Here is a 22,049-nt window from a genome sequence, read left to right on the forward strand (position 1 = left end):
ACTGTTGCTGGCACGTACTGGAAAATGGAGACTGCATCTACTGTTGCCTCAGATTGATTCTCAATAGCAAATGAACCTTAATCCAGATCGTTGAGCGATGGCACACTCACTGGATTGGCATCATAATTCTGAATTTTCTCCGGTGGCGCCTCTTTTAGCCGTGTCTCTACCTGCTCACTCCCTGCCCCATGGTCCTGATCAGCCGTTGTTACCTGCAAGCAACAGACATACCCTTCATACACACTCGTAGTCACACGATCCAATCGCAAGCGACTTCCACATCATAGAAAACCCGCTTGATACTGCTTCATCCTTCAAAGTGAAGGTCTGATTGCCGGCACCGCTCACCAGTGCGGATGTGCTCGTGCTCATTGGAGAGACCTTTTCAACAGCAGCTGCAGCCGCCGTCTTTTGCGCGTCGGCTTTGGCGGCGCGGGCGTCCCTGATCGCTGCGGCCTGCTCCTCTCGGCGCTTGCGCTCACGCTGCAGCTTGCTCACCTTCCACATGTCCTCCATATTCTCCACCACCGGCACATCCGGATGCGCCTGCAAAATTAAATCTCAAATCCAATCCTGCCTGGAAGTCTGAATTCCTCCTCCACTGAATAAATTCATTACCGGATCAAAGGAATGCCTCATCTTGTGCAGCAATGCATGCAGTCATTTCGTGATCCCCAAGATTCATTGGCATGTCTCTCACTTCAACTCATGGAAAGTTGCAATTTGTAGGGGTCCCACGCCTGTGCAATTGCAGGGAGTTTCACCTTGATGTATTTTTGCTCTGGTGTCTCCTCCTCTGCCACGTCGCTGTCCCATCCGTCTGCAGTGCCATCAAACTGGTACTCCCTGGCTGCTATGAGCTCCCACTTCTTCACCTGGTCCTCAATGGGGGCGAAGTCCTGCTGAGGACTCGGCCCTGTGTCTATTTCTGCTTCCACCTGCACAAAAGACATTGGCCCATCAGACAACATCTCCCACACAGTGTACATCTCCTTGCAGTTAGTCGCGCTTGCCAATTTTGGTTAAGTGCAGTAATATGCCCACCTTGACAGAGAATGGGCTGCCTGCAATTGGCCGTCCGTGGCAGAGTATCTCCAGCCGATGGTATCCTGGAGCATTTGGCTGGAATGTGCAGGTGTAGCAGCCATCTTCCTGTGCCTCCAGGGTGACTGGTAACAGCGTAGCTGCTAGCTTAAGCTCCACCTCAAGGGGCAGATGCTTCCCGAGGTCCACTCCTTCACACCTGCAAGAAGCATGTTGAATGGCTCTGTTCCTGCCAGGAGATGCATCATCAGTGATCCTGCATGCGCCTGTCCAGTAAAGTGCTGGCGGATAGACACAGGTAACAGCTGCAACTGCTGAAGATTGTGTCCCAGTCACTGCATTGCACATTGAGGGGAAATCCCACAGCGCACCTGTTGCCAAATTCGTCCCGGGCTTCGACGGTGAACTGTGCCGGGCGGTTGACAGTGGCGCAGCGGCGGCCGTCGCCTGTGACGGTGCAGTGTCTGGCTGACGGCCGGCCGGGGAGCACCCGCAGCGAGTAGGATGAATCTGCCACGTGACCCTCATCTGCAGTAATTTAAGACCCATGAATGTGGCATTAATCATAGAATGCCACATGAGGCCATTCGTATGTGAGGGTTCAAGGGAGTTTTCAGGCTGAAGGGTGTCCTGAAACAGGAGAGAAGCTCTATTTCGTGACTTCTGCATTGTGATTCATGCGGCCAACAATCCTCTTGAGCCCAGCAGAAAGGAAGCTGTCAGATGGACGAAAACTTCTCATTGCTCTGCTGGATATGGTGCTCGCATGATGATTTTGCAGCGCACCAGTTGTGATGCAGAGCTGGTACTGGCCAGCAAGGGTGGCCGTGTAGTTCACAGTGTATGTGCCATCGTTGTTGTCATTCACCGTCCCTTCGATGCTGTTGGGCCCCCTGAGGCGCGCCTCAAACACATCCCCTCCGCAAAGCCGCCTGTTGCGCAGCTCATCCCTCGCCTGCACCCCACACTCACACCTGAGCCCAGGACAGCGCTGAAAGCTTCTGCACCCCTGCTTTGCTTGTCACTTAAGACTGCCTCTGTGCACGTCATGATAGACTGCGCTTGGAGGTCATCGGGTATACTATGGCCCACAGAAAGGCAACCGCTGCAGATATAGGCACGCTCTTGAAAAGTCAGCCATCACTTAAGTCCCTAGAGATACAGGAACAAAGAGCATGCTGCATTTTCCTTACTTTTCACCCCTGAGGCTGTAGGAACGGCAGATGCACAAACACCGCAGAAGAGTGCTTGTGCGGTGACCTCAGCAAAAAGCACATGTCGAGTCATCCCACAGTAATATGCATTGGAGGCTGCAGGAACAGCAAATAGAGGGGCTACTGACCAGGATGGTGAAGGTGGCAGGGACCCCAGCCACAGCCCTGGACAGTCCCAGGCCTTTGAGCTTGGTGTGACCGGGGTGAGCCAGTCCCTGCACCCAGGCATCGCCCTCCCACTCCCCCTTGAACTTGGAACCGTCTGCAAACTTGCATATGCCATACCCCTGCCTCTGACCGTCCACCCACTCCCCTGCGCACCCACACCATCGCTCAGCGATTGTATCTATCTTGAGAGCATATGGCTTAGTCTGAACCATTGCATGCCTCTGCCGTGGATCCCCATATAAGAGATAGCGATGAAGGCCCTTGCAGGTTGCGCCGAGTAGAGATTAATCTGGTGCAGAAGGATTCGGATTGCTACCAATCGCACGTGCGCTGTCCTGCTGACTCAGCCAGAGCCACAAGCTTCACATCTGGTGACTCATGATCGATGACCGACATGCATGGGAAGCGCACCGGTGTACTTGTCTCCGCTCTCATAGGCACAGGTGCCTTTGCCGCTGCGTGCATCCACTGCCCACAGCCCAACATAGACGTCCCCATTTGCAAACCTGCACTTGCCCTCGCCGCTGCGCTGCCCCTTTTCCCAGCTGCCCTCATACCTGGGGAGCACAGGACTGTGAGGATCAGGATAAATCCAAATGCTTGAAATTTCACTGGTGTGGTAATCTGTGGTAGTTGATAAACGAATGAAGGCTGGTTCTCGAGCTGGGTGGCTAGGTGCGCCGGAGGAATGCATCACTCCCTGTCTACAACTGCCTGCGGTAATGCTAGTGCGCAAATAGCAAAGTCGCAGGTGCCAACAAACATATCACAGTCATTGCAAGGATCATTGTTTAGACATTCTTAAGTCCTGAGGACCAGGTACATCAAGCAGCACCTGTGTTATTGCTACCCGCTATTCCCACTTCTGCATGTGAAGGGTTACAGAGGGGTTGCAGGACTAAGGTGGGGCAGAAGTGACACCTGCTGCCGTCATCATAGCGGCAGCTGCCCTGGCCGTGCTGCATGTCATCGCGCCAATCGCCATCATAGACATAGCCGTCCGGGCGTGTGTAAATCCCCCTGCCATATCGCACGCCTCCCTTCCAGGTGCCTTTGTACTCCGTCCCATCCGCCCACACACACACACCGTGCCCTTCCTGCACATCATCCACCCACTCCCCTGCAGACACACAAGCACAGTGCAACTGAAACAAGCCTGCACATGCATGTTGACAGATATACAAGTACAAAGCAGCATGTAAGAAGTGTAGTACACTGCATTGCAGTCAGGGCAAATGCATGCAGAGAGATTTGCAGAGCCTTCTAAAGCAGCCAGGACTTTGCCTACAGAAAGGACAGGAGAGAACTGTATCGCAACAAGGGAATTGTACGCGAAAGATCGGAAAAGCATTGCAGTGCAAGGCAGCCTGGACAAAGGCATGCTGCTCTGGAGAGCAGGACTCGCAGGATTTTGGACCCCACTTGCTCAATGGCTAGCAGCGTGCGCACCAGTGTATTTCAGGAAGCCCTTGTGGAACAGCACCCCATGGCCGTGGCGCGCTTCCTCTTTCCACTGCCCAGTGTATTCTGTGCTGCCGTCCCCAGACACCAATATACCCTTCACTCGCTCCCCAGCCGCCCAGTGCCCTTCATAGTAGGACCCGTCCAGGAAGGTGTGCCTGCCCTGGCCTGTTAAGAGACAAATCTTTCATAGACTTCAGTCGGGTACCTTTGCATGCTGAGCAAACTGCTGGTTCACTGCTGCTCAAAGCAAATTTAGAAGGCTTCAGGGCGCCACTTGCAATCGCTGCCATGCGATCAACACACCACAGGATCATGCTTTGCATCTTCATGTGGCTGCTACTGTGATGCTGCCTTGCTCGCGTACTAGAAAGGTGCAGGCTCTTGAGAAGAGGTGTAGGAGTACTGACCGTGTATCTTGTCAGCCAGCCACTCGCCCTCGTAGTGGTCGCCTGTGGGGAATGTGTGGTGGCCCCACCCACACCGCTGCTCATGCCTAAATTCCCCTTTGTACATCCCGCCATTCTCGTACCGCGCCTTCCCACTCCTGCATGCAAATACAACCATCAGTCAAGAGCGTGCTTGCCTGCTCTCTATTGCCATGAAGAATTCACTTGTCTACCCTCACTTGGATGAGACTCTCAATGCCACATGGCGCTCAAAACGTTTTTGATAGCAGGCAAGGAAAAGGAGGAAATTTTTGGTCTTGAGCGCACCCATGTGCTTTGTCGTCTGCCCAGTCTCCCTCGTACTGCATCCCTGAGGTAAAGGTTGCCTTGCCCCTGCCGTGGCGCTTGTCAAGACGCCAGTATCCTCTGTAGCAATCACCGTTCGTGCAGGTGTGCACCCCCTTCCCGTGCCTCATATTCCCAAGAGTCATCCCCTGCACTCACAGGACGTCAGGGATTGATGAGGTGTGCCAACACTGACAAGTGGCTAGACTTGTGGACCGTGAATGGTACCTCATATCTGTCGCCATTTGTATAATCGAGTGATTGCTCAGACATGGGTAGATCGTCCAGGACTGGATTTGCGTCGAAGTACTCAGTCCTGCACCCAGATCGTGGATCAACAACATGGTGGCAAAGGCAGAAAAGATTGAAATGCCAGTGTAATTTGCCAGATTACATACGAAATGAAACAAAAATGTGTTCGGATGAATTTACTGTACCCGTCCTCATCGACCATGTCTTCCTGTGAATAACCGTGCTGCTGTTCGAGAACTGCCACTTCCCGACGAAGTCGTTCCACCTCTTGCAGAAGCTCATTGTTGCAAACGCTAGATAATGCTTGGATAGGCTGTGCCATCGCCATCTCACAAGCCAGAGATGCAGATTGGTGATGACTTGTGCCAGCAGAATGCGTAACGTCTGCCTCACACCGAATCAGGGTTTGCAAACCCTTTCTTACACTCACACATTCTGGGGGTTGTATAGCTTTGAGGTGTCAAATGAGTCACATACAAAAGGACTTCAGAGACATCTCGAAGTCATTTTTTTATAAGCATGGTGAAATTTTTTTGATGTCTGTGCCATGGCCACAACCCAGATCTAGAGAGACCTTGAACACTGCTGCCATCAGGACACCAGCCAATTCAAGTCGGAGTTGGCCAGAAAGTCAACCGCGCAAAGACTTTACTACTGCCGGCCACGATCCCGGCACCATATCAGCTGAGTCCGTCTGTTGACCTGCTGCCGAGACACATGCGCGCATGCATGTCTCAACACAGCCCTGCAATGCATGGAACAGCACTCTCCAGCAATGCTGCATGCGCGGATTTGAATCAACAGGCTGCCTTGTTCAGGCGGGCCCGGGCCCATTTCTGACATGGCCATTCATTGCGCTGCCATTGAGGGTCCTCGCTGCTCCATTCTGGGCGGATCGCGGGGAGCCGACATTGATCTCTGAGGATTGCCGAGCAGAAGCGATGCGCCTGCTGCGCGGCGGCGTGAGCGGCCGAGCCGCCACACTTGTCTGCATGCACATTACATTACGTCATTTGCAGCTCAGTGATTGAATAAACGGATATCTCTAGGCAAGGAGCATATGCAGACAAGCTGCATGTGAAAGCTGCCAAGATCCCACCCCTTGTTGGATTCGCTAGATCCAAGCAAGACCCAACTAATTGAGGGCAAGGTGCTCAGTGTTTGTTTTACCCCGCGCAAGCTGGGGGCCAAATAAGCAGGATGCAAAAGTGCCTTTTCCACCTTCTGTGCAGGTGAGACGTGCTGCTGTTATAGCATTGCAATCATGACAGAATGTTAACAGGGATTGTCAGACCCCTGTGTGTGCAATGTTGGGTGGGTGCTTACCCATTTGCTGCTGCTTGAGGCTGCATGCCGGACCATGGTCTGCTGCTTCGCTGTCACAGTCCAGAACTCGGGAAACACCACAAACTTGTTGTCCTGAGGTGTGTAATGGACAAGACCTGAGCGCAGGACAAACAGCGAAGTCACAGAATGGCGGGCCAGAGCCTGTAGTCAGCTCGAACAATGCAAAAGTACTCTTCCACCCACCGTAGTGCGTCTTCAGAAAGCCGAGAAGCTTTTGCGACGGAGTATCAAATGCTATGGAAGCCACCGTCTCCTTCTCATGCGTCAAGAAAGCCTGCATGCACATGCCTGGGTTGAGCCAGTTGCTTTGCTTTCTGTCTTGCCCAGGAGTGACTGCAACAGCAAAAAGTGTTTGTGGTAAGCTGAGGCTCTTCATACCTCAAAGAGTGCTCTGCCAATACCGCTGCGCTGACAAGGCTCGTGGACATAGAAATCCAACAAGCAGACCGGCTGTCTTGAGTGGTAGGAGTGATCTTCTGCACGCAGGAACAGTGTCTTCTTCCCGCTCTTCAGCGCCCCCAGAATTTTTATCCTGCACGCGCATCATGGCTTATTGAGGTGTGCATGTGCCTGAGCAGATTGCACTAATTTTGTGGCTCTGCAATCCTGGATGCAACTCAGATAAGCTGGGTGCATGCAAACCTGTCGCCCTCAATTCTTTGCGCAGCCATGTAAAGTATTTGTTCGGTCTGCTGCAATTTCGAAAGACTAGTGATAGGAGAACGAAGGCCCTGCGGTTCAAAGGAATTTCATGCTGCTGTTCACGCCACCATTCATAAGCAGGGTTGCGAGGCCCGAACATCAATTGTCACCTGAGCCCGGGCTGACTTCATGCCAAACGAGTCAATCAACCATGCCAATCTCTCGCGATCGTCCACTGAGAGAGCACCTGGATGTTGAAATATTAATTTTAAAAACATTTCAAGCATTATGCGAGCAAACGCGGAGTGACCTTGAGGAAAGACTATTCACCGATGGTCGAAGCATTCCAAACTGTAATGCTTGCGCCGCTGTATCCTGGTTGACAGTTCTGCAGTGGAATGCCTGAGATAAGTTTTGCTAGTAGACGAGAGGATCTCTTCAGATCCAGCTCCATTTTCTGAATGATAGAAATCCTCTTTATCACATGAGCCGGGACAGGCAAACGCTCGTCGCCGTCTCACAAAATAATCAACAATGTCTCTGATCCGCCCGATTACAAAATCAATCAAGAAAGAACGGCGAATAATGGTGCGACTCGAATGTGTCGCGAGGCATAAATCTCAACGGTTGACTTTCGTGAGAAAATGACGTGACGGTTACAGAGTAACCACCGTCCACATCAGCACAAACACATTGAGTGTATCAAGTTCATCGATCTAATCTGTCTCCCTGACTTAGGATATACGAGATTGTCACAGTTGACATCCACACCTATAAGATGCACCCGCCATGTGCCTCAATAGCCAAATGCAGTGAAACGGATCACAACCTGCCTAGCAAGTTGCAGGCCCTCAAGTACTCAGGCAAACAGAATGCAGTCCATCAATACTGAAGGAAGGTTTTTGAGATCTGCTCGATCTGCAGCACACTCTGCCAGAAGAGATTGCAATGTTCATAGGACAGACAGTGCTAAATAGCACATTAGGGACCAATCACTCATCAAGATCAATTGTGTAAGGCATGCAGTGCTTGTTGCCTCGAGTCTGCATCGATATAGCGCTTTGGGGTGAATGGGAAATCGTGGAGCACAGCCACCCTGCCATCCTTGGTGGGGATCTGCCACAGCGAGAAGAACTTGGGCGCATTGGACCCTATGAACAGCTCAGGATCATGGTACAGATCCCCAATCTTGGGGTTAAGAGTCAACAAATATGCCCCTGTGGCCCACCAAAAGTTGCCACTGAAATGGTAGCCTGGCTTTGCATCGGCCCTCTGCATGTTTTCCCTCTTCACCCCAACCACGTCATAGCTGTCCAGCAGAGCTATGCACTTGGCATGCCCCTGGATCAGGTGGTACTGCATGAAGAGTGACCACCAGAAGGCATTTATGCCAATCTCGCTGCTGGCATCGTATGTGACGCCCTTGGAGTGCATGTAGAAGACCCTGTCCTGCTCGTGCACAAGGGAAGCAATGTTCTCCAGCGTGAGGCGTTCCATCCTGGTGCCATCCAGGCTCTGCTCCATGACCTGCACCTTCCGCCCGAACTCTGACAGCAGCTCAGCAGCTGCTGCCAGGTCCTCCCTGGTGTCTGCCAAGACGAAAGCATGGATTATTGCTGCCCTTCCATAGAGGCCGCTCAGGATCAGGCCGCTCATCTGCTGCCTGATGATATCCTTGTAGCTGCCCTTTGCTGTCACTTGGTAGAAGACCTTCACAGCTCCGCTGCTTCCCTTGTGAGTGGGCCTCTCTGCACGCAGGCCAGCACAATCTGACCTTGCATACTTTTAGAAGGGGACAAAACATGCTGTAGAGCTGCAAGATTATGTGACAGGCAATTTGCACCTGCAGTCACTGCTTCGCTACGTGCAAGCTGAAGCACCAGGAAAGAGACTGCTAGCAAGAGTGATCGAAGCCACATTGTCTGTCGATTTAGAGATAAAGAAATATGTCTAAGCGTATTGGGAACGTTGTTTGCTGTCTTGAGAATCCACTCGTCATCTCTGGGCCACTACATATAACTAGATTTATGCTCAGCACTGCTGCTTTCTGGATGATTGGCAGGAACGAGCATGGATTAAGATGCCAACATGATCAAAAATGTCTAGTCAATTGCAAAGAAATTATTGTACAGAATATTTTCGACGTTTGGAATAACCATCACAAGAAGTCGATGTCCACGTTACCAGTTTGTCTTGAAGCCTTTATCAAGATACATCAAGAGAATGCTACAGATGATCATGTTGTGGTCACTGAAATAACTGATCACATCCAACAATTGCTCCCTCGCTTGAGTCTGTGAGCCAGTCATGTAAGCGATGAAATGCGCGCACGTGTGCACGCCTGCAGGTGACTAAGCCGCTGAGCTGGCACAAGGATCAAGCTCGTGGGGGGCAACTCCATGTAAGTGACAGCTTTTCGCAGGAGAACTCCGTTAGAGTGAATTTGGTGTGAAAAATTTCGAACGCCTCCGATGGCCTTCGGGAATCTGCAGAGGTTCGGTGTACCGAGGACATGTTGTGCAGGCACTGGCACATCAGCATTATTTCGCATAGATCATGGTAAAAAGCAGCATTTCAGATTGCAGGTAAAGCCAGTAGTACGTCGAAGATCGACATTGGGTTGTGCATCGGCCGCACCGAGCTCTGCTGAGCCCAAGAGCAGGCCTGGAGAGAAGAAAGGTAGCATAGAACACTGGTGGAGATTGATAAAGCTAGCGCGAATAAACATAAGAACAGCTTGAGAAGATGATATGATTTGAGACGTCTGCATTGTCATGGTCTTGCCGGGTCACCTAGGAAAACTTTACTGCTTCAGGTGTGTCTCTTTATGGACCTTGCACGACCCAGATGTACCTGTGTGCAGGGTTCGTGGAGGAGATGCGGTTTGTAGCCATGAAGTTGCACACTCGGGATCAGGCGCCAAAGGAGGGCCAGCAGGAGTCAGCAGAGAAGGCCTGGAAAGCGGTGATCACTGGAACACCAGCTATCCTTCAATTGTTCTGCAATTCTCAGCGTATTTATCACACTGGCTAGACTGGCAGGACGGCTGAGCATCTTGCTGTGTGAATGCAGTGGGAGCCGACCCGTGTTGGCTACCTGCGCTTCTTGGCGGAGTCCAAGGAAGTGTATGAAACACTGGAGAACATTGTGGCAGAGGCTTCATTCCCTGAATGTGAGCCCCCATCCCATCTCTTGAAACTCAGCCTGCCAGTGCTCTGATGCAATTTGAAGTGTGTACCGTGATCTGAGTCAGAGTAGATCTCACCACTGAGTATGACGTTGGCTGTCTTGGTGCGGGTGCAGATGCACGTTTTCAGAACACAGGCTTGGAGCGGTCGGCAGGGCTGTCAGAGGACATTGCCTGGATGCAGCAGGAGTATAGCCTGGCCCCTGTCCAGCTGTCAGAGGATGGGCCAGGACGCGCTTACAGCAGGTGCTGTGGGAATCTTCAATCACATTGAGCAAAGCAGGGGGTACCATGGGCGAGTGGTCATGCTTACAGATATTCATGGTTGTTGTTGCATGCATGACGAGGTTTTTCAGATGCTGTACTAATGCGGTGGTGTTTCATGCGCAGCTTGCTGAAGGAGCTGGCGCGCGACTGCCCTCCAAAATTCTTGTGCCATTTCTACAATGTGTACTTTGCACACACTGCGGGCGGCCGAATGATCGGCACCAAGGTTGCCTCGATGATCCTGGATTCCAGAGAGCTCCAATTCTACAAGGTGGGGTGCGAAGAGCAGAAGCGCTTCTCTACTCTGGATGCATGACATGCTGTACCGCCCACATCGACTCGTCCCACCTTATATTTTACCAACTCAACCGGCAGCAATGTGCATTAGTACCAGCCTGATCGTTGAGTGATGTGCATTGCAGTACGAGGGCGACTTCCGAGCCAAGCTAGATGAAGTGCGCGCTCAGCTCAATGCGGTGGCAGAAGGCTGGACGCGGGAAGAGAAAGACAGCTGCCTAGAGGAGACACAGAAGTCTTTCAAGTACTCGGGGGGCCTCTTGCGCACTATCACAGAAACCTAAAACAGAACTGTACAATGTGCATTTTACTTGTATAATGCAAGAGCTGCCCATCACTGTTTTGTCCTGATACCACCACCTGTTCTCCAACAGGAGGGATCTCAGAAGAAATTGAGATCATATTGAATTTGAAAAATGCATTAGAATTGACTGACTGAAGTAAAATGTGGCAGTCTTTAACTGCAGCTTGTCTGCAGGACGCACCTTGCCTTTTGACAGAAAAAGCGTGTAATAATAATACTAACTTCTGTTGTCAAACACACCGTTCTACTCTTGAAGGAGACTCGATTTCACGTGTCCAGATCCTGATTAGACATGACTTCTGGTCAATGCACCTATTATTCGGTACGGCATGTCATGACTACGCGCTCATGCATGTACCTGGCAGGGCACCTGGCTAAAATAAAATGCATCTTGCCTCTGTAGCTGGCCTCCCCTGATCTGAATTGAAGCAATGGATTCCTTCCGATGCTGAAATACCATGTGTGTAACCAAAACAAGAAAAAGTTAGGCAAAAGAAGTTTATAAAAATTTATAAAGCTAAGAAGTAGATTACTTTAATTAATTAAAAAAAAAGGCCTGCATGACATTCGCCTCCCTACACCAGCTGGTCACCCCTGTTGACGAAGAGAATAGTCTTTATTCCTCGGAGGCATGCCGCACATGTATAGTAGTTGCATCCAGCCTCCATGAATTGCTGCTGATTGCATGTTCGCATGACGCCACTCTTCTCGTTATATTAAGCATGCGATGACTACATGCCATGCTGTTTACATGAGCCCATGAGCCCAAAATTTTGCACCCTCGCATGTGGGTCATCTTTCAAACATGAAGCCCATCCCAGTGTGCGGTCATCATCCGGAAGGATCCATGCATATGCAGAATCAGTGCACAGATCTGAGCACCACGAGGTTACAAGCAAACAGTCTGCCAGCTGTCCTGCTGCAAATCTTCTAGAGATCAAGGCACGCCAGGGATACCCCAATAAATTTGTATGCAAGGTTAATGTTCACCTTTAATTGAATATCATGTTGGATGTAGCAAACCACCCACCAATGAGGGCGGGAGCCCTTTTTGCTTGATAGTACAAGCAAGAGAGGGTCAGCCGGTGATATACATAGGATGAGCTATCTAACGAGCTAGTGTACATAAAAGGAGCAGCCTTCAAGGCCAGTTGATCGTCTATCATACACCAGTGCTACAACACCCAAATGCAGTTATTAAGTTCTGCGCCACCTCTCCCACAGGTTACTCAGCGTCAGGGAAGAAGATTGCTCGGCAGCTGTTCATCGTGGCTTCCACGGGGCAGTATGGGCACTTGAAGGCGCGCGCAGGACTCTTTGCAATTTTCTGGAGGGACTGCTTGCACAGAACATGCCCGCAAGGCAAGAGCATTGGTGGGTTCTCCGCTGTGCTCTGCTCCCGCGACACGGGGCAAGCAAAGACAGAATGGAACACAAACTCGCTCCCCAACTCCAGCTCCTGCATGGAAATGCAACGCAGTCAGGGCAGAGACACTTCTTCAACCAACTTTGGTCTCATCACCATTTCAAGCTGGGCCAAGCACCAGCGAGAGAAGACAGAGGGGTGCAGGCTGTTGGTCACATCAAAACCCCAAGGAGTGTGCAGGTAGCTCACCACAGGCAGCTGCGTGCACGTCTGGAAGTCCTGGTTCTGGCCTGCCATCACTGTGGCAAGCTTCAGGAGCGTGGGCAGAGCAATGCTGCCAGCAGCAACTGCCACTAGCAGAGGGCTCTCACATGCCTGCACACAGCAACGTGCCTTCATTAGATTTCAAATCAGAGCTCAACAAACATACACATGACATCACCTGCCCTACACGAGACGGATGCAGTCAGCGCATCGCCCTGGACATGAAAAACACAGGACAAGTTCTTTGCTGTGCACAGTGTCTTTCAACGCCAGGAGTTCTTATCAGTCACTGGCACATCCCCACCTGGCCCAGCAGTCCGCAGCATTGCCGAGCAAACTCTCGAGCAGCATCGTTCCACTGTGCCGGAGCCATCAGGTCTGAGTACGGCGACGATCCGGGCCGTCTCACAAAGCACAGGCAGCCCATCAGGCGCTGTATCTCCCCCATTTCAGTCTCCTGGAAGCTTGCAAAGTGCGCCCGCGCATATGCCAGAGCCTGGCTGGGCCCTGCAGTACACAGAGCTCCCTTCAAGAACAATCCGATTCAGCAACTTGATTAGTCCGCCCAGATAGAGGAGCGCCAGAAAATCTGTCCCCCACTTTATGTGGCCTGCCCAAATCCAAATCGAGCTACGAATCAGGGGCTGGGGAGCTGAAAACAACAGCAGATTCACAGACATGAAGAGTAGTAATCAATAAGCGCGGACCACTCCAGTTATAGCGCTGGGGCATGATCGGCTCAGGCAACAGCTCTCAGACCTGCAGTCTGCAGCCTGTGGAGGAACTGGAGGCGGTGTAGCCTGAATTCGAAGGAGCTGACAGCAGCGCTGCCATTGCTGGCCCTGAGATCTTCCTTGTGTTCCTCTGTCCAGTGCAGGGCTGGCTGCAAGTTGTGTCCTAGCACCTGCCCAGAGAAAATGATTTTGCTTACAGATCTACCTGTCTATCTTCCTCAGCATGCAATTTTACTGGTTGACACGAGCTCAAGGAGAGGACTTTCGTCAGAGGGTCCCCTGACCTCTTTAAGCACAGAGTGCATGGCTATGTACGGCTTCTTGAGCGCGTCGCCATTGCCGATACCAGCTTCTCTGACAAAGGCGTCCCCAACTCTGAAGTTTCCCTGCTGGTAGAAGTGCTCTGCTATCACCTGCACCAGAGAACGCTGAGTCGCAAGCAAGGTAACCATGCCAGCACCCAAACGTACCATGCAGCTTGCTAAGGCTAAACAGTAAGCTCATGCAAGATGCATACCTTATTCAGGGTGGGCTGATCGAAATCAACAGGCCTGATCGCCGCGCATATGTCCTGGACGAAGGTTTTGTCTACAGCCTACATGGCACCACGAGAACGATTTTTGGTCTGAATAGCGACACTGTGGTGAACTTAAATGGAATTAAGCGAGATGTACGTTGCCCCAAGGCAAGGATGGGGATGCATACCTTTCCAAGCTTATTTACTGCACTGTGCAGGTCCTTCGTGCTTTCCGTAAGATCTTTCAGGAGTTTTTCAGCAGGATTGAGTAATCGCTCGTGAAGACCGTCGGGGCAAAGCGCATCGTCTGGTGAATCAAATTCAGCGGCCCGAAGCGCCTCAGCTAGCTTATCAATGCACTGTGCTGTCTTGCAAGCACATAATTTCTGTTTCTTGCAAACGCGCTCAGCGTCTTTCAAGGCAGCCGCTATGTTTTCAGCTGTGGACATTTCTAGTTGTTACAGCATTGGACGGTGGTTCCACAATATGTTGAATCGAAAGACCTGTCCAGGAAAGCACTTGGTAGTAGAGGACAGAAGAGGCTGATGCGATGAATCAGAAAAGCAAAAGCGCTCCTAAGTGCTCGAATATCGTAGCTGGCATAGCGTATGCCGCATCATCTTTCTGCATTAGCGTATAAGTTCTGCTTGGGAGTTGGAAGTTGGCAGGCAACAATTTCAGGCATGAGCCATGCATGCTTCGATTTTATTAAATAAATGGGGATGGGGATATCGACCAAGAGGATTATTCTCATCAGAGGACACACATGCATCTTTGCAGGCATTGATCCGTCTCTGAAGGTCTCCGCAAGGCAGGGGGTAAATCTCCAAGGTTTCTTCCCTACTTAGATTGAGTCGGTCAAACTGGCGGTTTCGGCATCTGAATGTCCATCTGACATTCTAGTTGAGGTATATCGAGCACAGCAAGGAGTTTTGGCAAGCGTCAGTCAGCTTGAAAGACGCAATTTCAACCGATCGTTGGCCCTCTCCAAAGGTGATTGAAAAATTCTGAGCGGCCTGGGATGTGGTGAGCTTGATCTTACATTTGTACGCGATACTCATATTCCTTTATCCTCATTGCAGACGACTGGGTAAAGGAGACGAAGAGAAAGAACACAATTCTTCTCTATGCTGTAGATCACGATAGATCGAAAGTATGGGCGTCAAGCTTTCTGTGCTACACACCAATTGTATGGTGTCTATTCCTTTAGCACATTTCGCATGCATCATGCCTAATGCCAAAGCCCTTTATACCCACACAGGTCCTTGGCTACGCGTTTGTAGTTGTCAATAAATTAGTGCTACACATAGCCAAAGTTGTTGTCGATGCGGGCCACAGACGCACTGGCATCGGCTCAAGGTTGATCAAGGTGCCTGATATAATCTCTCTCTGTACATTTCGCTCAGATACTGCTTAAAGAGCCATCTTGTGTGTTCATCACCTTTGCGCTGAGCTTCTCCTTGATCGATATCCCAGGAAGCGTTGAAAGTGGCAAAGAGATCTTGTGCAACCCTCCATGTGGACCCAAGAAATGAGGCAGCCATCAAGTTGTACAAGTTCCTGGGTTTTGAGCTGGATGGCGTCCTTGAAGACTACTACTCTCCAGGCTGCCCTGCGCACAAGCTGATCCTGAACTGTGAGCAGAGCTGAAGGGTGCAGCCTTGCAAGACCCGGTAAGCTCCTTTTCTGAGCCCAATTGTCAGACGATGGCAAAGCTGTCTTAATACAGTCAACTTGTGCTGCCATGCAATGGCTCATGATGGTAGTGACCCGTTGACCAAAACAGCTGTGTTGCAACAGGTAGGTTGACCAGCATGGGCGGTCAGAAGCGGAGGACAAGGCGAGCGGGATCAGGCGGCAGGTTCTCCGACGAGCCCTCCAGGCGCGCCGTCACATTACAGCCAGGGGATGCAGCCGCGTATGGGAGCCAGGGGGAGCAGAGGTCCTCGCATGGCAGCGCCGGAGGAAACACGCACATCGGCTGGGGCGGCATGCTGCTCCCGGCGGATGCGCGTGGCACTCTCCCGGACGGAGGGCGCCGGGCAGGCGATGTGGACCGGACAGCGCGGCAGGTCCGCGTGGACACCGTCGGCGCTGCCGGCCGCGGAGACATTCAGAGGCAGGGGTCGGGGCAGGGCAGCAAGCGGCGCGCGCAGTCACTGGAGCGACAGGTCAGCTCTGTGGGCGGCGATGCGGACAGGATCCGGATTGTCAGCCGCGCGAGCCCAGAGGAAGAGGGGGAGCTGGGCAGCAGGCGGGAGGTGTCGGCAGGCGAGGAGGCGCAGGTGGGGTTGGACCGGGCTTGCAGCAAGAGAGCCAAAGTTGGGGCGGCCACGGATCAGCGAGTCACCCTCTCCTTCCGCATGCCCAGCGTCAATCCTGAGTGCACGGCCAGGCTCCAACAGGTACTGACATTGCTTGGGCCCTTGTCCTGCCATATGGATGACGTGGTGCATGATAGGCTTTTGACAAGCAAGAATCTGTAGCTAGTACATGTACCTGCTGCAGTAGAAGCACGGTATCTGTAAGATGAAGATCTGCCATGGGTGCAGGAGATCGTGGATTTTGTGGCAAACGTGGCGCCGACATGGGAGGAGAGCAATTTGCGCGATGCAGCGCTGGGGCGGGTGCAGGGCGCCTGCGCGATGATGCACTTGTATGACGTGTACCCATTCGGCAGCAAAGCCAGCGGCCTGGAGCTGTGGAACTCGGACATCGATGTGGTCGTGCTGGGCATTGTGGAGCCCAGCAAGGACAATCTGGGTGCGCTGACTCATCTTTTATGCGTCACATCCCATGCAACAACAAGTTAGCTTCCAGCCTTATTTATTGGGGTTGGTATTTGACGAACGCACAAAGCAAGGTCAGCACTGTGATATTTGAGCATGCTGGGCGCAGGATACACTACAGAGGAGAAGGTTCCGGTGAACGACGTCCTCGGCAAGATTGTGCAGCAGCTGAGGAGGTCCAACAGCGTCCGGAAGACGTTCCACATCAGGCAGTCGCGCGTCCCCATCATCAAGGTGACATTGCTTACCATGGTCTTTGCACGCTCTCAACCCTGTGGCATGCATGGGGTGCCAACTTTAATGCAGGCACGGCATCTGGAGACCACTGCTAGCAACCTACAGTACTTTTGCTGCAAGAGCAATGGTGCTGATTGACTGTTTCTGTACAGTGCACTACCGTGGAGGGTGTGGATGTGGATGTGTCTGTGAATGGCGACCGGGGCATTTGCGCCGCACAGTTTCTCATTGATCAGCAGGCCAGGAGACCGGCACTGCGGCCTCTGATCCTTCTGATCAAAGCCGTCCTCAAGGTGCTCCCTTTGTGCACTTCCTCTCCCAGTCTTCATGCAAGGACATGTTGCTTTTATGCAATGCTGTGAGTCTTTGCCCGTATCGGAGATGCTTCCTCATGGAACTGGCTTCCTCTCGCTGTGATCCAGAACCATATTGTCTTGCTAATTGATCCACACAATACAGAAAGCAGGTAATAATTCTGAGAAACAATGGCGGGTGCTTGAAGGTGCTAGGACTGGGCGACGTTTCCCAAGGTGGTCTTGGCAGCTTCTCTCTCGCCAACATGGTGATTGCACACCTGCAGGAAGAGGAAAAGGTGTGTATCGCTCACTTTCACCCCACGGTAGAGGAAACTATGGAAGCTTGCATGTAATTGTGACGTCATGGTGAATGCTACAAGGTCAGGTATGACCTGGATGGGTTGACGAGCTGAACACCTCGTGTGAGACCCCCCTTCTGCATGAACAGGTGGGCCGTGGACAAGAGAACTTGGGCGTCTCACTGCTGGCATTCCTGCTGCGGTATGGGACCTACTTTAACTATGACCAGCATGTTGTCGCGATTGGACGCGGCGGCATAGTCTCAAGGACGGCAGTCCCCGGCGCTGTGCCGGCTCAGTCGCACTTGGGCACCCGTATCTCTGTGGAGGACGCAGACACTCTGAGGCGAGAATGACCCTTTCTTCCCAACTATATTAAAAAAGTATCTGCATGCTCACAGCTATGTTGATGATGCTCCCCAGGTGATGCTTTGTCACCACCATGAATCAAAGGGAATTGGGTAGGAGTTTCACCCACCGCAGTGTCCGGAAAACATCTATGGCTGCCCTTCAAAACTTGTTTGCTGGAGGTGACCTGTGATGTCTTGTCTGAAAACCCTCCAACGTGTGCTGCAGGGAGATTGCTGGCGGTACATACCATATGGACACAGTGAAGGAGGTGTTCAGAGCGGCGGCTGCCGCCCTGGCGCCGCTACTGAGTAAGCCAGGGGCTGGGCTGCCCGGCCGGGCAGGGGTGGACAGCATTCTGGAGCAGCTGTTCCCTGTCAGGGAAGCCCTCAGCCGGGTGCCCCTGCCAGTAGTGCTGCCAACGCCCCTGCCAAATCCCCTAAAATCCCCTTCCCCTCAGCCTGACCGAAACGCTGCAAGGCCCCCCAGCGCTCCAAAGTCCAATCGTGCATCACCCGCAGGTCAGCCTCCTTTTCTACTTTTTATATTTTCAGGTTTTGTATTTGAGGTAATTTTGGGGGATTTGTTGAGCAAGGTAGCCCAGTTGCCGCACACAGAAAATAATTTTTGTGTCCTGCACCCTTGCAAAATACCCTTTGGTGCTGGAGTTTTAAGGAGCATGAAGGGGTGATGTGCTTGTGCATGTGTCCAGGTGAGAGTGTTGAGGACATCTACAGGGGCTACAGCCAGGCACAGCCTGCCACAGAGCCGGGCACCAGGGTCGCCCTCACTGCTGTCTTCCTGGACCCCAGCTTCCGGAAGGTCATGCTGAAATGGTTTGTACCCTTCTACTCTCTTTATCTGCTGTGCATGCTTGTGCGCAGGGCACTGTCATTTCTGTACAGTTTGGGTCCAGGCAAAATATGCATGCATGGTGGCTGGCAGTCACGTCTTGTACTGTAATTCTCAACCTAGAACCCCCCATAATTAGTCGTTTTTGAGCCTGTGGTGTTTGGGGTGCGGGAAGTTGCATGCGGGAACATTCAACTAAAAATGAAGTTGCAGCCCAAAAAGCCAATTTTCCTAATAAAGTGGGCCAAGTTTGGGGTTGCGGGAACACAAAATGATAGCTTTTGAGCGGGCGGGAAAACCCTGCGGTACTTGTTAGAAAACAAGATTTTTTTAATGTTGAGCACCACAGAATTTCTTCGGGTGCATTTGACAGGCGTTTGTTGCTGTGCAGGGCGCGGCCCAAGTTGAGTGAGGTGGCTGCCGATCGGCTGGTGCTGCGCAGCCAGCCTGGCGTCAGGCATGTGGCTGAGACACCTCTGGGGTCTGCTGTGGACCTCTCTGTCACGGGCGTGGCTGATGATGACACCGTGCAGGTGAGCGCCTGCTGCTGTCTTGCTTTTTTGCAGAAAAGTTGACCCGAATTGAGAGTTCCTCTCCCACATGGAGTCTGATTTTGTGCATGTCTTGGAGTGTGGTGCAACATCACCTCCCAAGACGAGCATGGGGCACTTGAAAAGGGACTCTATTCTTTGTTGTGCAGGTTTTGCTACTGAAGGTTCCCAGCTGGCTGGAGCCACTCATTGACGGGCCGCCATATGTGGTCATTTCCTCAGCCGAGAATGCCCCCTCCGAAGCTGCTGGTGCGTCCCCTGTGTGACCCATGGCTCCGCATCCATGCGTCAGTCAGCCTGCTTTTAGAATTTGGTCATTGTGTGATTTCTGGCCTCTCAAGGCATTCCCAAACGAGTCGCAGATGACAGGGAAAATGCCACCATGCCTTCTGTGAAAAGAAACTACTCCTCATCACCGCACGGTCTCTTGGCAGAGGCAGTGTGTAGGCAGACGGATTTAGCGCACTTTTTAGAAGACTTCCCATCTGCCCGAGATTGCTGCAAATGGACCCATACTCTTGGAGTCCGCAGCCCTAACTAATTAGGCCGCCACTTACCCAATAGTCTCCGTTATCGAGAGCAAAGACGATTCCCTCTCGCGGCCTTCACTCAACCATCTATTCAATAGTTTCGTGGCCCCTGGCAGGCACAATCTGGAGAGAGTGCAATGTAGAAGCCATGCTCGACACATCTTCTTGTATGGTCACTCAAACTTGCACCGCATCCATATTGTTGCAGGTGAGTTGGTGGAGGCGGTGGGTGCGGGGCTGACAGACGGCGTAACGGCGACGCGCTTCCCGCAGCCGGGGCAGCTGAAGGGGACACTGGGCGCGCAGCTGGAGAACGGGCACCTTTTCTTCTCCCACGCGGAGCTGCGCCGCTTCTGGGCCGAGGAGGCCGCCTCCGAGGCGCTCTCCGAGACCGAGAGCCTGCTCGCTGCCGACGAGGAGGGCCTGGAACTCCTGCAGGTCCGGACGGCTGCCCTGCTTTCTCTGGTCACAATCACAGCAATGTCCCTGATCCATGGAGCACTGGAATATTGTACGGGAGGAGACTGCATCAATTTCTCATTCTGTGCCTCATGTAATGCCGCAATCTGCAGGCTATACATCCCATGTAATAGTGCCAGGGCGTATAATGGCATCCCTTTTTGTAAGGTACAAAATTCACCATGACTGAGCACTGTGATTGTCGCAATACAGGTGGAGAAGCAGCAGGGAGAGCCTGCCGGCGACATGGGCTTCTTTGGCAGCATCTTCCCCCGCCGGGCGGCCAAGCCAAAGGCGGACAGCCAGGAAATTGCAGCGGAATCAGAGCAACCGCTCCCAACCGACATCACACGGAGGGAGGATGCAGCGCTCCAAACAGAGGCTCAGGCGGACGCCGGTGACGACGCAGAGGAACGCGGCAGATGGGGAGAGCAGGAGGAGCGTCCAAACGGGCCTGCAAAGTCCCAAGCAGAGGATGACAAGGAGCGCGGCCGCTGGGGGGAGGGAGAGGTCTCAGACGGCAAGCCCGGGAAGCAGACGGCTGCTCTGGCCACGCCCGTGGCTCTGCCGCTGGATGTGAGCGTGGACCGCGGCAAATGGGGAGCCCGGCAGAGCCTCACTGGCAACCCCGCGCTGATGGCCGCTCTGCCGCCGCACTTGGGTGTCCGCCTGTACTTTGACGTAGCAGCGCCCAAGGGGCTCCCCGCAGCTGCAGGGACAAATCCTGAGCAGAACGGGCTGCCCGCGCCGGAGCCGGGCAAGCAGCAGCTGTCTGAGCAGCCGGCATCTGCGGCAGGAGAGAAGAGGCGGGAGCAACAGGAGGATAGGGAGAAAGGAGGCACGGAGCGGAGGAACTCGGCGGAGTGGCCGGCGCTGTCGAGGAGGGACGGCAAGGCCGACAGGCAAGCCGAGGCGGGGGGGAGGCGTGAGCGTAGCAGAGAGAGGGTGCGTGAGAATTCAGAGCGCGGCCGCAGCGGCTCGCAGAATCCCGGGCCTCGTGAACAGGCGCGCCAACGCGAGTGGGACCGCAGCAGCGACCAGGGTGAGCACCTGCACTGTCCTAAAAATTTGGAGAGGTGGGAGAATCATGCTGACTTGTTGTGGCTGCAGCTTAAATTAATTGCCTGGCAGTCTTTGTAGATGAGGTGGTGATTGGAGTTGACGTTTTCACGCTAGTTCACTTGCGCGGCCGTGACAATGTAAGACCGCTTGCAGACAACTTCATACCCGGGGAGACTACAAATGGCAACACGAGCGGATATGTTATCTCGAGGTTTCTACCTGGAAATGTGATTCAAACTCTGGCAGCAATGAACAGTGACTTTGTGTAGGTGCAGGCCGGTACAGGGACCGGCCTGAGAAGGCGACACAGGGCAATGTTTTGAAGGACAGCAGGGCTGGCAGGAGCAGGGTGGAGGACCGCCCCTCGATCTCTGCCAGGTCTGACAGCGCCCGAAGAAGCAGTCCCGCGCACCGTAAAGAGCATGCAAGCAGGGACACTTGCGAGGCAGACAGATCAAAGGGAAGTAAGCCGCCGCGCAGATCAGTCACGCCACCCGTGACTGCAGAAGTCTCTGTTGATGATCTGCCGCCGCACCTCCGCTCATGAGGAGTGCCAGAAAGCTGGCAGATTATTTGTGGGTGTCTTTCTGGAGTGTTGGAAATGTTGTGTGTCTATGCGCCTGTATGGGAGCTGAGCTGAGATGATTGTAAATATGGTAAATCGCTTATTTCCGTTGCGGTTGTCAAAACTCCGAAGGATTCCTTAGCATTGCACAACATATATAGGATGACAGTCACATCAGTTCCAGCTGTAATAGCTGTAAGAAGTGCAATAGCAGTATTTTGAGACTTGGAAGACGACTGGGAACTCCATCACTGCATACAGGC

The 22,049-nt window shown here is 52.7% G+C and overlaps 6 protein-coding genes across 6 annotated transcripts; 3 read left to right on the top strand and 3 right to left on the bottom strand.

Moving 5' to 3' along the window:
• Positions 1 to 234: 234 nt before the first annotated feature.
• COCSUDRAFT_18773 (histone H3 K4-specific methyltransferase SET7/9 N-terminal domain-containing protein) lies at positions 235 to 4,894 on the bottom strand (the record flags this gene model as incomplete). Its single annotated transcript, XM_005644743.1, has 12 exons — positions 235 to 546; positions 765 to 971; positions 1,045 to 1,243; positions 1,416 to 1,572; positions 1,831 to 1,999; positions 2,387 to 2,571; positions 2,838 to 2,983; positions 3,348 to 3,546; positions 3,876 to 4,055; positions 4,298 to 4,434; positions 4,604 to 4,770; positions 4,850 to 4,894. 12 exons carry the CDS (start codon positions 4,892 to 4,894, stop codon positions 235 to 237), a joined length of 2,103 nt encoding a protein of 700 aa, XP_005644800.1.
• A 793-nt stretch (positions 4,895 to 5,687) lies between these two features.
• On the bottom strand, positions 5,688 to 9,263 carry COCSUDRAFT_57976 (hypothetical protein; the record flags this gene model as incomplete). The annotated part of the gene is made up of 5 exons (XM_005644744.1): positions 5,688 to 5,861; positions 6,200 to 6,315; positions 6,404 to 6,494; positions 7,958 to 8,610; positions 9,194 to 9,263. 5 exons carry the CDS (start codon positions 9,261 to 9,263, stop codon positions 5,688 to 5,690), a joined length of 1,104 nt encoding a protein of 367 aa, XP_005644801.1.
• Positions 9,264 to 9,709: 446 nt separating this feature from the next.
• On the top strand, positions 9,710 to 10,897 carry COCSUDRAFT_44188 (heme oxygenase-like protein; the record flags this gene model as incomplete). The annotated part of the gene is made up of 5 exons (XM_005644745.1): positions 9,710 to 9,826; positions 9,935 to 10,034; positions 10,166 to 10,295; positions 10,440 to 10,587; positions 10,739 to 10,897. The coding sequence occupies 5 exons, from the start codon at positions 9,710 to 9,712 to the stop codon at positions 10,895 to 10,897; spliced, it is 654 nt and encodes a 217-aa protein (XP_005644802.1).
• Positions 10,898 to 12,142: 1,245 nt separating this feature from the next.
• Positions 12,143 to 14,247, bottom strand: COCSUDRAFT_37929 (hypothetical protein; the record flags this gene model as incomplete). Its single annotated transcript, XM_005644746.1, has 7 exons — positions 12,143 to 12,376; positions 12,533 to 12,658; positions 12,852 to 13,054; positions 13,307 to 13,451; positions 13,566 to 13,694; positions 13,799 to 13,876; positions 13,987 to 14,247. The coding sequence occupies 7 exons, from the start codon at positions 14,245 to 14,247 to the stop codon at positions 12,143 to 12,145; spliced, it is 1,176 nt and encodes a 391-aa protein (XP_005644803.1).
• Positions 14,248 to 15,612: 1,365 nt separating this feature from the next.
• Positions 15,613 to 17,775, top strand: COCSUDRAFT_57979 (Nucleotidyltransferase; the record flags this gene model as incomplete). The annotated part of the gene is made up of 6 exons (XM_005644747.1): positions 15,613 to 16,203; positions 16,351 to 16,561; positions 16,697 to 16,821; positions 16,977 to 17,117; positions 17,327 to 17,416; positions 17,569 to 17,775. The coding sequence occupies 6 exons, from the start codon at positions 15,613 to 15,615 to the stop codon at positions 17,773 to 17,775; spliced, it is 1,365 nt and encodes a 454-aa protein (XP_005644804.1).
• Positions 17,776 to 18,020: 245 nt separating this feature from the next.
• COCSUDRAFT_57980 (hypothetical protein) lies at positions 18,021 to 21,768 on the top strand (the record flags this gene model as incomplete). The annotated part of the gene is made up of 7 exons (XM_005644748.1): positions 18,021 to 18,288; positions 18,480 to 18,603; positions 19,011 to 19,152; positions 19,320 to 19,419; positions 19,909 to 20,138; positions 20,373 to 21,201; positions 21,497 to 21,768. 7 exons carry the CDS (start codon positions 18,021 to 18,023, stop codon positions 21,766 to 21,768), a joined length of 1,965 nt encoding a protein of 654 aa, XP_005644805.1.
• Between the last annotated feature and the right edge of the window lie 281 nt (positions 21,769 to 22,049).

Source organism: Coccomyxa subellipsoidea (assembly GCF_000258705.1).
Source record: "Coccomyxa subellipsoidea C-169, whole genome shotgun sequence".
Classification (NCBI taxonomy): domain Eukaryota; kingdom Viridiplantae; phylum Chlorophyta; class Trebouxiophyceae; family Coccomyxaceae; genus Coccomyxa; species Coccomyxa subellipsoidea.